The sequence below is a fragment of the Boleophthalmus pectinirostris genome, unplaced genomic scaffold, assembly GCF_026225935.1.
Source record: "Boleophthalmus pectinirostris isolate CB_2022bp ecotype Guang Dong unplaced genomic scaffold, ASM2622593v1 HiC_scaffold_4, whole genome shotgun sequence".
Lineage (NCBI taxonomy): Eukaryota > Metazoa > Chordata > Actinopteri > Gobiiformes > Gobiidae > Boleophthalmus > Boleophthalmus pectinirostris.
The window spans coordinates 41,387,709-41,401,031 of NW_026571353.1; the positions used below are offsets into that span (position 1 = coordinate 41,387,709).

The 13,323-nt window shown below is 42.6% G+C and overlaps 1 protein-coding gene across 1 annotated transcript in view; it reads left to right on the top strand.

Moving 5' to 3' along the window:
• The window catches only part of LOC110172532 (zinc finger MIZ domain-containing protein 2-like), a 31,789-nt gene that overhangs the window by 618 nt on the left and 17,848 nt on the right, over positions 1-13,323 (top strand). Inside the window, exons 2-8 of the mRNA XM_055161877.1 lie at positions 8,102-8,178; positions 8,679-8,790; positions 10,689-10,894; positions 10,976-11,138; positions 12,224-12,427; positions 12,828-12,933; positions 13,188-13,303. Coding sequence (XP_055017852.1) covers positions 8,132-8,178; positions 8,679-8,790; positions 10,689-10,894; positions 10,976-11,138; positions 12,224-12,427; positions 12,828-12,933; positions 13,188-13,303 — 954 coding nt within the window. The 5' untranslated portion in view covers positions 8,102-8,131. The remainder of the gene's footprint in view (positions 1-8,101; positions 8,179-8,678; positions 8,791-10,688; positions 10,895-10,975; positions 11,139-12,223; positions 12,428-12,827; positions 12,934-13,187; positions 13,304-13,323) is intronic.

The window sequence follows — 13,323 nt, forward strand, 5'->3', positions numbered from 1 at the left end:
AAATGTGCGGTTCGCGGCGGCGCTGCCGTGCGGCTAACGGCGGCGTTCCATTGTCACAGCCTCGTAGCTAAAATGCTAACAAGCTAACCCCCAAAAATCCAACATTTTCAACCAAAAATCGTTTATTTCATTCGGTGTGAGACGCGGGGCGCGGCGTGTCATGTCCGCTACCGTCGGTCCGTGAAATTACGCCATGTTACGGTGAATGTTTGTGTTCAGTGGTCGTTTTTTTTCTCGCCCCGTTAGCCTCGTTAGCTCGTGTTAGCTCCGCGGTCACAGATGTGGAGCTGTAGATCTCGCGTGGACGGAGCGAGCGCGTCAACAAAGCCGCCATCTTGGTACAGGGAAACGCTGCTTTAAAAGTCTGAGATTAGTCCTGGGTTCAGTCCTGGTTCAGTCCTGGTTTAGACCTGGTTCGGTCCTGGGTTTAGACCTGAAATAGTCCTGGTTTAGTCCTAAATTGGTCCTGAAATAGTCCTTGTTTAGTCCTAGTTTAGACCTGGTTTAGTCCTGGTTTAGACCTGGTTTAGTCCTAGTTTAGACCTGGTTTAGTCCTAGTTTAGACCTGAAATAGACCTGGTTTAGACCTGACATAGTCCTGGTTTAGTCCTAGTTTAGACCTGGTTTAGTCCTGGTTTAGACCTGGTTTAGACCTGGTTCGGTCCTGGGTTTAGACCTGAAATAGACATGGGTTAGTCCGAGAGTAGTCCTGGTGTAGTCCTTAGTTTAGACCGAAATTGACCTAGTGTAGTCCTGAAATAGACCTGGTTTAGTCCTAGTTTAGACCTGGTTTAGTCCTAGTTTAGACCTGAAATAGTCTTTGTTTAGTCCTTGTTTAGACCTTGTTTAGTCCTAGTTTAGACCTTGTTTAGTCCTAGTTTAGACCTGAAATAGACCTGGTTTAGTCCTAGTTTAGACCTGAAATAGTCTTTGTTTAGTCCTTGTTTAGACCTTGTTTAGTCCTAGTTTAGACCTTGTTTAGTCCTAGTTTAGACCTGAAATAGTCTTTGTTTAGTCCTTGTTTAGACCTTGTTTAGTCCTAGTTTAGACCTTGTTTAGTCCTAGTTTAGACCTGAAATAGACCTGGTTTAGTCCTAGTTTAGACCTGAAATAGTCTTGGTTTAGTCCTTGTTTAGACCTTGTTTAGTCCTTGTTTAGACCTTGTTTAGTCCTAGTTTAGACCTTGTTTAGTCCTAGTTTAGACCTTGTTTAGTCCTAGTTTAGACCTGAAATAGACCTGGTTTAGTCCTAGTTTAGACCTTAGTCCTTGTTTAGTTTAGACCTTGTTTAGTCCTAGTTTAGACCTTGTTTAGTCCTAGTTTAGACCTGAAATAGTCCTGGTTTAGTCCTTGTTTAGACCTTGTTTAGTCCTAGTTTAGACCTTGTTTAGTCCTAGTTTAGACCTGAAATAGACCTGGTTTAGTCCTAGTTTAGACCTGAAATAGTCTGTTTAGTCCTTGTTTAGACCTTGTTTAGTCCTAGTTTAGACCTTGTTTAGTCCTAGTTTAGACCTGAAATAGACCTGGTTTAGTCCTAGTTTAGACCTGAAATAGTCTTGGTTTAGTCCTTGTTTAGACCTTGTTTAGTCCTTGTTTAGACCTGTTTAGACCTGGTTTAGTCCAGTAGACCTGGTTTAGTCCAGAAATAGACCTGGTTTAGTCCAGAAATAAACCTGGTTTAGTCCTTGTTTAGACCTGAAATAGACCCGGTTTAGTCCTAAAATAGTCCTACTTTATTCCTAGTTTAGACCTGAAATAGTCCTGGTTTAGTCCTTGTTTAGACCTGAGATAGACCTGGTTTAGACCTGAAATAGTCCTGGTTTAGTTCTAGTTTAGACCTGAAATAGTTCTGGTTCGGTCCTTGTTTAGTCTTGAAATTGTCCTAGTTTAGTCCTAGTTTAGTTCTGCAATAGTCCTGGTTTAGTTCTAGTGTAAACCTTGTTTAGTCCTAATTTAGGCCTGAAATAGTCTTAGTTTAGACTTGAAATAGGCCTGGTTTAGTCCTGGTTCAGCTTTGTTTCAGTCCTGCTTTTGTCCTGCTTTAGTCCCAATTTAGACCTGGTTCATTCCTGTTTCAGTCCTGCTTTAGACCTGATTCAGTCCTGGTTTAGTCCTGATTCAGTCCTGGTTTAGACCTGATTCCTGGTTTAGACCTGATTCAGTCCTGGTTTAGACCTGATTCAGTCCTGGTTTAGACCTGATTCAGTCCTGGTTTAGTCCTGCTTTAGACCTGATTCAGTCCTGGTTCATTCCTGTTTCAGTCCTGCTTTAGACCTGATTCAGTCCTGGTTTAGTCCTGCTTTAGACCTGATTCAGTCCTGGTTTAGTCCTGGTTTAGACCTGATTCAGTCCTGGTTCATCTCTGCTCATTGATCCTGTGAGAAACTTTCCCCCCGCCCGTCCCGTACCAAGATGGCGGCGGCGTTAACGCACGCTGAGTGTGGTGTCGCGCTCTACAGTTGTATATATGTGTGTGTGTGTGGTTGGTAGCCTCAGAGGAATCTCAAAATGTCTCCCTGGTTTTGTGCGACTCGCAGACGGACGCCGAGATTCACAGCGGCGCCGCGGGGCTTACGTTATTCCCACGTCCGTCCGCGCATTTTATCTTTTATTATCCCGAAAACACGACGCAAATCTGGACTTTTATGAGCTGTGCGCGTGAGAGAGACAGAGGCAGAGAGGCGCTCGGGGAAATGAGAGCCGCTCAGTTCAGGTGTTTTTGTTTATCACCGAAACACCAACACGACACGATCAGCGCGAGCAGAACTTCCCCCTTTGACCCGGGACTGTCCCACTTTTCAGTTTTGTCCCCTGTCCCAACAGATTTAGACAAAACCAGCGATTTGTCCAAGTTATGTTTTATACAAGAAACGTCTCTATTTTTGATCAGTTTGTGATAAACCAGGTCTAAATCAGGTCTAAATAGGGTGACCAGATGTCCCCTTTGACCCGGGACAGTCCCAGATTTGAACTCCATGTCCCCTGTCCCAGCAGATTTATACAAAACCAGCAATTTGTCCAAGTTTTATACAATAAATGTCTCTATTTTTGACCAGTTTGAGCTAAACCGGGACTAAACTAGGACTAAACCAGGACTAGATAGGTTGACCGATGTCCCTATTGACCTGGGACAGTCCCAGATTTGAACCCTGTGTCCTCAGTCCCTGCAGATTTATACAGAACCATGGATTTGTCCAAGTTTTATACAAGAAATGTCCCAGATGTCTCTGTTTTTGATCAGTTTGAGGTAAACCAGGACTAAACGAAGACTAAACCAGGACCAAACCAGGTCTAAATAGGGTGACCCAGATGTCCCCTTTGACCTGGGACTGTCCCAGTTTTGAGTTTTGTCCCCTGTCAATGTAGATTTATACAAAACCATTGCTTTGTTCCAGTTTTAGACCTGGTTTAGTCCTAGTTTAGACCTGATTTAATCTTAGTTTAGACCCGGTTTAGTACTAGTTTAGACCTGGTTTAGTCTTTGTTTAGACCTGGTTTAGTCCATGTTTAGACCTGGTTTAGTCTTTGTTTAGACCTGGTTTAGTCCATGTTTAGACCTGGTTTAGTCTTAGTTTAGACCTGGTTTAGTCCTTGTTTAGACTGGGTTTAGTCCTTGTTTAGACCTGGTTTAGTCTTAGTTTAGACCTGGTTTAGTCTTAGTTTAGACCTGGTTTAGTCTTAGTTTAGACCTGGTTTAGTCCTTGTTTAGCCTGGGTTTAGTCCTACATAGACCATGATCCTTTGGTGTCGTCGGCGCCGACCACATGAAGAAAAAACTTTTATTAAACACTTTTAAATCGTAATTCTTCATTTTATAACAACAACAAGACTTTTTCAAACATTTTAAGAGGAAAAGCAGCACATGAACAATTTTGTACGACTTCACACAATATCACAATAAATATCGAACCGTGAGATGCATATCGTAAAAATATCGTATCGAGGAATTTTTACATTTTTTATTTTGAACTAAGTCGGTTTTGCAGCTTCACGTTTACTGTTCTTTAACTAAAATAATATAATTCAAAAATATGTTTAGAGATTAGTGTTTTGTTTGTTTGAATTTACATGGAATTTTATCTGAATTTCTTCTGTTCTCGGTTTGAATTGTCGGGTTTTTTCTAGAATGATTAAAGGAGAAATGTGTCATCGGAGTCACGAAAACCAGATCAGAATCTCGGGTGTTTTTACGCGACATTTAAAGGTTTTATTTTACACAGAGTTGATTCTTTTCACGACCTCGTCTCAAACAAACCCAGAGTTTTGTTTTGTTTCATTCACATTTTTGAGTTTCTCTTTATTAAGAGTCTGTTTACGTCTCCAAAGCTCAAAACTCTCTGTTCCACCTTGTGATGTCATGAAGTGAACTGCTCCTTTTAACTGGTTTAGTCCTGGTTTGGTCCTGGTTTAGTCTCAGTTTAGACCTGGTTTAGACCTGTTTGAGTCCTGGATTTGACCTGGGTTGCCCCTTGTTCAGTTGTAGTTAGTCCTAGTTTAGTCCTGGATCTGACCTAATTTAGACCTGGTTTAGTCCCAAGTTTAGACCTGGGTTAACCCTTGTTTAGTTCTTCTTAGTCCTGGTTTAATCCTGGTTCAGTCCTGGTTCAGTCCTGGTTTAGACCAGGTTTAGTCCTGGTTTAGTCCTGGTTTAGTCCTGGTTTAGTCCTGGTTTAGACCTGGTTCAGTCCTGGTTCAGTCCTGGTTCAGTCCTGGTTTAGACCAGGTTTAGACCAGGTTTAGACCTGGTTTAGTCCTGGTTTTGTCCTGGTTTAGTCCTGGTTCAGTACTGGTTTAGACCTGGTTCAATCCAGGTTTAGACCTGGTTTAGTCCAGGTTTAGTCCTGGTTCAGTACTGGTTTAGTCCTGGTTCAGTACTGGTTTAGACCTGGTTTAGTCTTTTTATTTCTAGTTGAAACCTGAAATCGTTGTTATTTTAAACCCGTCATGTGACCGTGGACGAAGCGCGTGATTGGTCGGGGTTTGGTCACGTGACTTTCGTGTTTACAGGAAGTGCTCAGAAATGTGGTGGAAAGGAATGTGTCCATTTACTCTTCACACATTTTATAATCACACTCGGGAATCGGTCCGGACTGTGGCTCTCTGGTCCTGCAGTCGATTAATCGGTTGAAGACGTCTCAGGAAAACCAAACGTGTGTGAGGCAGCAGAGTGAGAGCTCAGGGTCTGGTGTTTTGTTTATATATATTTGTATTTAAAAAGTCAGATTAAACTCATGATTCAAATGTTTTCTTTATAAAAATGAGCTGTTTCCTTGTTCTTTTTTCTGCATTAACCGTCCGGCTGGTGTCATTAAGAAGCTGCCGATACGATACAAACCTCAGTACAGTGAGCTTTGGATTCAGAACGATATTTTGATTCGATACGGTTCAATAGAAAATAAAAGCGAAACTGTGGCTGTGATACTAAAAGTCTTTGTCCAAAGTTCATATGAAACACAAACATTTTAATCGTCAGAAACAGTGAAAATGTCAAATATGTCACATAAACTAGTTTCTTTCCACTAAACAAACAACAAAACTGGAGCAGGAACAGAATAATTTAGTAAAATAAACCAAAAACTATAATCTTGGCGATATATCGATACAGCAGCCCACGATATCGATACTGAATCATCAGAAATGAGCTGAAAAGTCCCCCTGAATCGTCCTCTTTATGAAACTAATTTAATCTATAAACGTATAAATACTAGGGGTGTGCAAAAATATCGGAATATCGATATATTCGTATCGTTTAATGTGATGATACAGTATCGATATCGTGGGCTACTGTATCGATATATCACCAAGAGGATTTTTACGTGTGTTTTACTAAATTATTTTGTTACAGAGCTACAGTTTTGTTGCTTGTGGAGTCTCAACCTCTAATTGACAGTAGTTTTTGCTTGAGCGCCGCCTGCAGGTGTCGTCTTGTGAGTGCAGTTTGTGTCAGACTCAGATACTCCTTCTTTTTAGTTGACTAATCGTCATCATGACGTGACTTTAGTCCAACAGGGATTTATTTAGTTGAATTCAGCGGAAATATAGAGCCAGGGTCATTAAGAATTTGCCGATACGATACATGCCTCGATACATAGGCCACGATACGCTTTTTGATACTGTGAGCTTTCGATGCAGTTCGATTCGGTTCAGTGAAAAAACAAAGGCTAAATCACAGCTCTGATACTAAAAGTCCAATAAGTCTGTACAAAGTCTGTATGAAAATCACCCGTTTTACTCAGTGAATAGTGAAAATGTGAACACAACTGTAGCTCACAACACAACAAACTACGGTAATTTATTAAAATATACTAACCCACACCTGACCCAAATATTAACATATATATAACATATATACATTATATTATCGAAGAGCTCTAGGGCCTTGTGTCTTATTCTGTGTTTAAAACAAAACAAACTGTTGTCTCGTGTTTTGAAGCTGGTTTAGTCCAAAGTCCAGTTGTAAAACCAGAGTCGGGGCCAGAACAGCAGAGACAGAACAACACTCACTCAATGCGTCTGTGTAAAGTCAAACTTTATGCCTTTCAGGAAAGTGTTACACTTAGACAAACTTTATTGATCAGTTACTTGGACACAGAAACTCACACATCACAATATAGTATAACATACCATAATAACAAAAAATTATTATGGTATATATATATATAATATATATATATATATATATATATATATATATATATATATATATATATATATATATATATATGAGCCCGACTGATATATCGGTTGGACGATATTATCGACCGATATGGACACCTGGAGACATATCAGCTATCGGCCGATATGTTTGCTGATAGGGGCCGATATTTCACGTGGGCATGTGATACGTCGTTATAAATCTTAGACTCTCTACATTCTGTTCATTTAATCCAATTTACAGACAGAAAAATGTCCAACTATGTGACTCCACATCAGTATTTATCTGTGGAGTCATTTGTCTGTGTGTGTGTCCGTACTGTCCCTGAACACACCACAGAGTCACATGTGTTTGTTTACACTCGCAGACATAGATCCATGTGCAACATTGAGATTATTTTCTTTTTACAGACAATCAGTTTGAGTCTGGATTAAAAGGACATTTATTAGTTCAGACTTGTGATGTGGGAGGAGCCTGTGTGAGTCTGAGTGTTGAAATATGTCGACTTTGAAGCTAGTTTTGATTATTTGTTAGTGATTATCTGCTGTGTCTCTCACACATAAACAGGCTGTTTTCTATTGGTCTATTGTAAAGTGATTATATTGTCTGTATATTTGTTACTGAACCTGCATTGATGTAAATGAGCTGTGAATAGACGTGTGAATGATCCACATTTCTGCATATAATTAATGACCGCGGCGCGCAGCATTTACAGCTAAAGGCTAATAGCGGTAGTTTCTCACTTTTTTTTTCTTCATGCTGCATGTGGACCTTTAGTTTGACAGCGGCAGCGACTCAAAACGAAACTTTCAGAAATCTGCGTGTGCATAGGATAAAAAAAAACGAGCATACATATATATTCAGCATAAAATGAATAAACCAGGACTAATCTTGGGCTCAAAAGAGGGAGAGAGACCAAGTCCCAACACTTAGTTCTGGTTCAGTTCTGGTTTAGTCCTGTTTTACACATGGTTTAGATCAGTTTTAGTCCTGGTTTAGTGCTTTTTCAGTCCTGATTCAGTTCTGGTTTAGTCCTGCTACCCATCACTAGTAGCTAGAATGTGATCTTCTGTCTGTAAATACGACGTAAAGAGTCAGAATAACAATAAATGTTGCCTAAATAAACCCAATTTAGAATCCACTAGAGCCAAACCTAAGTTTTTTAAACAATTCAAGATTTACAGTGAATTTTTACATCACTAAATATATCGGCAGCTCCAACTCCCATTATGTCGGTTTCATATCAGCCACAACAAAATCCATATCGGTCGGGCTCCAGATCGTTCTAAACACAATCAGGAAACGTTCTGCTCTGTCCTGTCAGTGGAATTCCTTTTTAGTATCGATACCTGCGAAAAATGAGAGTTTAGTTTTGATACCAGTTTCTGTTTTTTGTGTCTCTGGTTTGATTTAATGTTGAGCTGAGACGTTTTTGTTTTGTTTTCAGGGGTGACGTGTGATTGGACGGAGCCACAACATGAATCCTCTGAACCAGATGAAGGCGGGACTCAACAACCCGCACAGGTAACACACCTGACCGACACCTGGGAGGGCATCTGACACACGGGAGGGCGTCTGGGAGGGCATCTGACACAGAAGAGGGCGTCTGGGAAGGCATCTGACACACAAGAGGGCATCTGACACACGGGAGGGCGTCTGGGAGGGCATCTGACACAAGAGGGCATCTGGAGGGCATCTGACACACGGGAGGGCATCTGGACACACAGGGAGAGGGGCTGTCTGGGAGGGCATCTGACACACGGGAGGGCATCTGGGAGGGCATCTGACACACGGGAGGGCGTCTGGGAGGGCATCTGACACACAAGAGGGCATCTGACACACGGGAGGGCGTCTGGGAGGGCATCTGACACAGAAGAGGGCGTCTGGGAGGGCATCTGACACACAAGAGGGCATCTGGGAGGGCATCTGACACAGAAGAGGGCGTCTGGGAGGGCATCTGACACACAGAGGGCGTCTGGGCGTCTGGGAGGGCATCCGAGTGAAACTGTCGTCTGTTCTTTCAGTGATGGCTCGTATCCGTACGACTCGAGTTGGCAGCAGCCTCCGAACCAGCCCACCGGGTCTCTGTCTGTGGTCACGACGGTGTGGGGAGTCACCAACCCCTCGGCCTCTCAGGTAACACCTGCTCGCACCTGCCAGCACCTGTCTGCACCTGCCTGCACCCGTCAACAACTGCACCTGTCACGTTGGGGAGGACTGTTCCTGTTCTCTGCTTTTGTGTCATGAGCCAAAAATAATTTCGTGCAAAAGGCAGAAACTGACGCTGTTACTGCCCTTTGCCTTTGCACGACTCATTATTTTAGAGCTCAGTATTGTTCATGATGTTTATTCACGTGATAAAGGATAAAGGAGGTGTCAAATCTACGGTGGCCGGCGAGAGCAAAACACTTTCACATTTCACAAGTTTGAAAACAAGATTACATTTAAAATACACATTTACATCTTGAAAACAAATGTACATTTCATAAAACACATTTGCAAATGAGCAAACAAATTTACAAAACACGAAACACTTGTACAAGCGCCGAGACTAATTTACATGTGGCCAGAAACACGAATACAAACCCACAAAACAAATTAACAAAGTTCTTAAAGGAAAAGGGAATGTCTTAAAAAGTGACGATCGACGTGTGGGACAAGCAAAAAGCAAAACGCGATTCAACAGAAAAAAGAACAACATGCTCTGACTACAGTAAGACTCCGACGAGGTTCACGCAGTTAAAAACAAACTTATTTACCAGTTTTGTGGGTTATGGTCGTATTTTAGGTTTACAGTTGTGTTTGTGATGATTTCCTAAAGTTAAAAGCGTAAACTCGCATGACAGTTCATCACATTCAGTGAGAGCTCTCGTCGAATTGCGTTTCACTTCTTGCTTGTCCCGCACGTCGATCGTCATTTCCACTTTTTAGGACATTCCCTTTTCCATGAAGAAATGTGTTAATTTGTTTTGTGGGTTTGTATTTGTGTTTCTGCCACATGTAAATTAGTCTCGGCGCTTGTATAAGTGTTTCGTGTTTTGTAAATTTGTTTGCTCATTTGCAAATGTGTTTTAGGAAAAGTAAATTTGTTTTCAAGAGGTAAGTGTGTAAACAGTGGTGGAGCGTCAGGGTCTGCGAAGCCTTCTCTACTGTCTACCTAAAAAAAATATCTGAATCACAGATGGTTGTGAATTATATTATTATTCTTAAATAATTCCAAATGTTCTGTCCTCTTCCGTTCAGAGCGTTTCTGACGCTTGTGCTGCTTCCACACATGGATTTTCATATTAAAGCATTTAACCAATCACATTTTAGCTCTCACTTGTTGCCGGGCAGAGTCAAAGCCTTTAGAATCTGTTCTGCAGGAACTCGAAGACAAAATAAATCTCCATGAAACTTTTGCTTCAACCAATCAGATTTTGAGTTGGTGTCACCAGGACCTTCTAGCAGGTGTACGATGACACCGGATTCAGACCCGTGATTGGACAGAGAGCGAACCAGACAAAACAGCAGAACCAGGACTAAACCAGGACTAACTAGTCCTGGACTTTATTTTTTATTGAACTGTATTGAATCGTTTTGAAATATATCATATCGAATTGAAAGTGCAGTGTATTGAGATATGTATCTTATCGTGGCCTGTGTATCGAGATATGTATCGTATCGGCAACTTCTTAAAGATACCCAGCCCTATTCCTCTTCCTAATCTGGTCCTGGCTCCAAATTCACCCCTGTAACCGCAGACCTCGATGAGCTATATTTGACTGGAGCTGAGTGTGGGTGACGTCACTCTCCTCAGTCCACTTCTTTACAGTCTAGGGTTTTATGGCACTCCTCATGTTTAATCCTCACAAACACAAAGGTCTGCTCGGCCAAAGCCCAAACCAGCTCTGAACCTGAACTCAGCTCTGACTAAATCATGACTAAACCAACAGAAAATCATAAAAAATACTTTAAATGTACACTTCCTGCCCACATCTGCGCCACGTGTCCAAACCTAACTCTCAGTCTCTCTGTCTCTGTTTCTGTCTCAGGGTCTTGGAGGAGGCGTGATGGGGCCCGGCGCTTCTCCGTCTGCGGGGCCCATGATGCAGGGCCCCCCCTCTGGGATGGGAGGGGGCCCCGGGGGGTACATGGGGCAGCAGGGCTACGGCGAGCCCAACAAAGGCTACATGAGCCAGGGCATGTACGGGCGCGGGCCCGGGGGGTACGGCGGAGCTCCGGGAGGATACGGGGGCAGGTGGGTGAGCGGAGGATGAGCAACGTGGATCAGAACTAGAGATGGAAGTGTCTAAACTCTCTTTCTCTGTGTGTGTTGTAGTTACCCGTCTAACCCCGGGGCGTCGCGGGGCTCTGCAGACTTCACTCAGGCCGCCGCTGCAGCCGCCGTCGCCGCCGCTGCCGCTACGGCAACGGCCACCGCCACGGCAACCGTTGCCGCAGCGATACAGGAGAAACAGAACCAGGAGGTCAACTACGGACCAGTGAGTACTACAGATACTACTCATATACTACAGATACTACTGATACTACTACAGATACTACTCATATACTACAGATACTACTGATACTACTACAGATACTACTCATATACTACTGATACTACTACAGATACTACTCATATACTACTGATACTACAGATACTACAGATACTACTCATATACTACAGATACTACTGATACTACTACAGATACTACTCATATACTACAGATACTACTCAGATACTACTACTATACTACACATATACTACTATACTACTACTACTACTACAGATACTACAGATACTACTCATATACTACAGATACTACTGCTATACTACTACAGATACTACTCATATACTACAGATACTACTCATATACTACAGATACTACTCATATACTACAGATACTACTGATACTACTACAGATACTACTGATACTACTGATACTACTACAGATACTACTCATATACTACAGATACTACTGATACTACTACAGATACTACTCACATACTACAGATACTACTCATATACTACAGATACTACTGATACTACTACTACAGATACTACTCAGATACTACAGATACTACAGATACTACTACAGATACTACTCATACTACTACAGATACTACTCATACTACTAAATACTACTCATACTACAGATACTACTTATACTTCTAAATACTACTCATACTGAAGATTCTAATTCTACTACTCATACTCAGGGTTCCTGGAAAAGTCATGGAGTTTCAGTATCTCTTTCACACATCTCCAGCGTTTTGTTAAGTTCTCATTAGATTATTGTGACCGTCTGTGTTTTTTGTTTAAAGAGACGACAATAAATGCACTGACAGGATTTAGAATGTTAAAAACTATAATCCCAAACCATGATTTGAGTGGAAATAGTTAAACATTTCAGATTTAGACCTAAAAGTCTGATCAGTTCTACACATGGAGGTGCTGTAAAGTCATGGAAAATTCACTTTAGCTCATGGAAAAGTCATGGAAAAGTTTTGAAATATTGTCAATGAAAAAGTGTGGGAATCCTGGTCCAGTTCTGGTCCGTCCCGCTGACTCTCTCCTGTCTTCCAGATGGGCGCTCCAGGCTACAGTCCCCAGTTCATGTCCGGTCCTCGAGGTCCGGGGATGGGTCCAGGGCCAAACCGAGGCCCTCAGTCCATGGGGCCCATGTTCGGAGGAGGGCCCCAGAGGCTCCCGAACTACGGCCCCCAGCAACCGGGACACCTGAGGCAGCAGCAGGGCCTCAAGAGGGTCCTTAGTCTCTGGTTTAGTCTGGTTTAGTCCTGGTTTAGTCTCTGGTCTAGTCTCTGGGTGGTTAGTCTGGTTTAGTCCTCTGGTTTAGTCTGGTTTAGTCTGGTCTAGTTTAGTCCCTGGTTTATCTGGTTTAGTCCCTGGTTTAGTCTCTGGTTTAGTCTAGTCTGGTTTAGTCTCTGGTTTAGTCTCTGGTTTAGTCTAGTCCCTGGTTTAGTCTCTGGTTTAGTCCCTGGTTTAGTCCCTGGTTTAGTCCCTGGTTTAGTCCCTGGTTTAGTCCCTGGTTTAGTCCCTGGTTTAGTCCCTGGTTCAGTCTCTGGTTCAGTCTCTGGTTCAGTCTCTGGTTCAATTCTGGTTCAGTCCTGGTTTAGTCCTGGTTTTATTTCCGTACACTTTCAGTTCTGACTCTTGTCTGTGTCCACAGTCGTTCCCGGGGATGCCGCAGCAGTACGGAGTCCCCGTCGGGTCTGGACCTGGGTCTGGTTCAGTCCCTGGGTCTTACTCTGGACCCAACATGCCCTATCACACAGGTAGGACTACCTGGTTTAGTCCTGGTTTAGTCCTGGTTCAGTCCTGGTTTAGACCTGGTTCAGTCCTGGTTTAGTCCTGGTTTAGTCCCACAGTTTCATGCAGATAATAGAAACTATGATTTATTGAACTAACAGTAATGTCCTTTTTATAACTTTATTACTTTATTATTTTTATTACCAGCTTAGACCTGATTTGTCCACATCAGATGATTGTAACCTTCTCTCTCTGTCTCTCTGTCTGTGTCTCTGTGCAGGTGCAGGTGGTCCTGGCCCCGCCCCTCAGCGCTCAGGCTCCTCCCCCTCGTATCAGACTCATAAAATGGGTCTCCCTCAGTACCAGGCGCCGGGACCCACCTCACAGTTTTATAAGGTACACTGTTTGCGTCACTG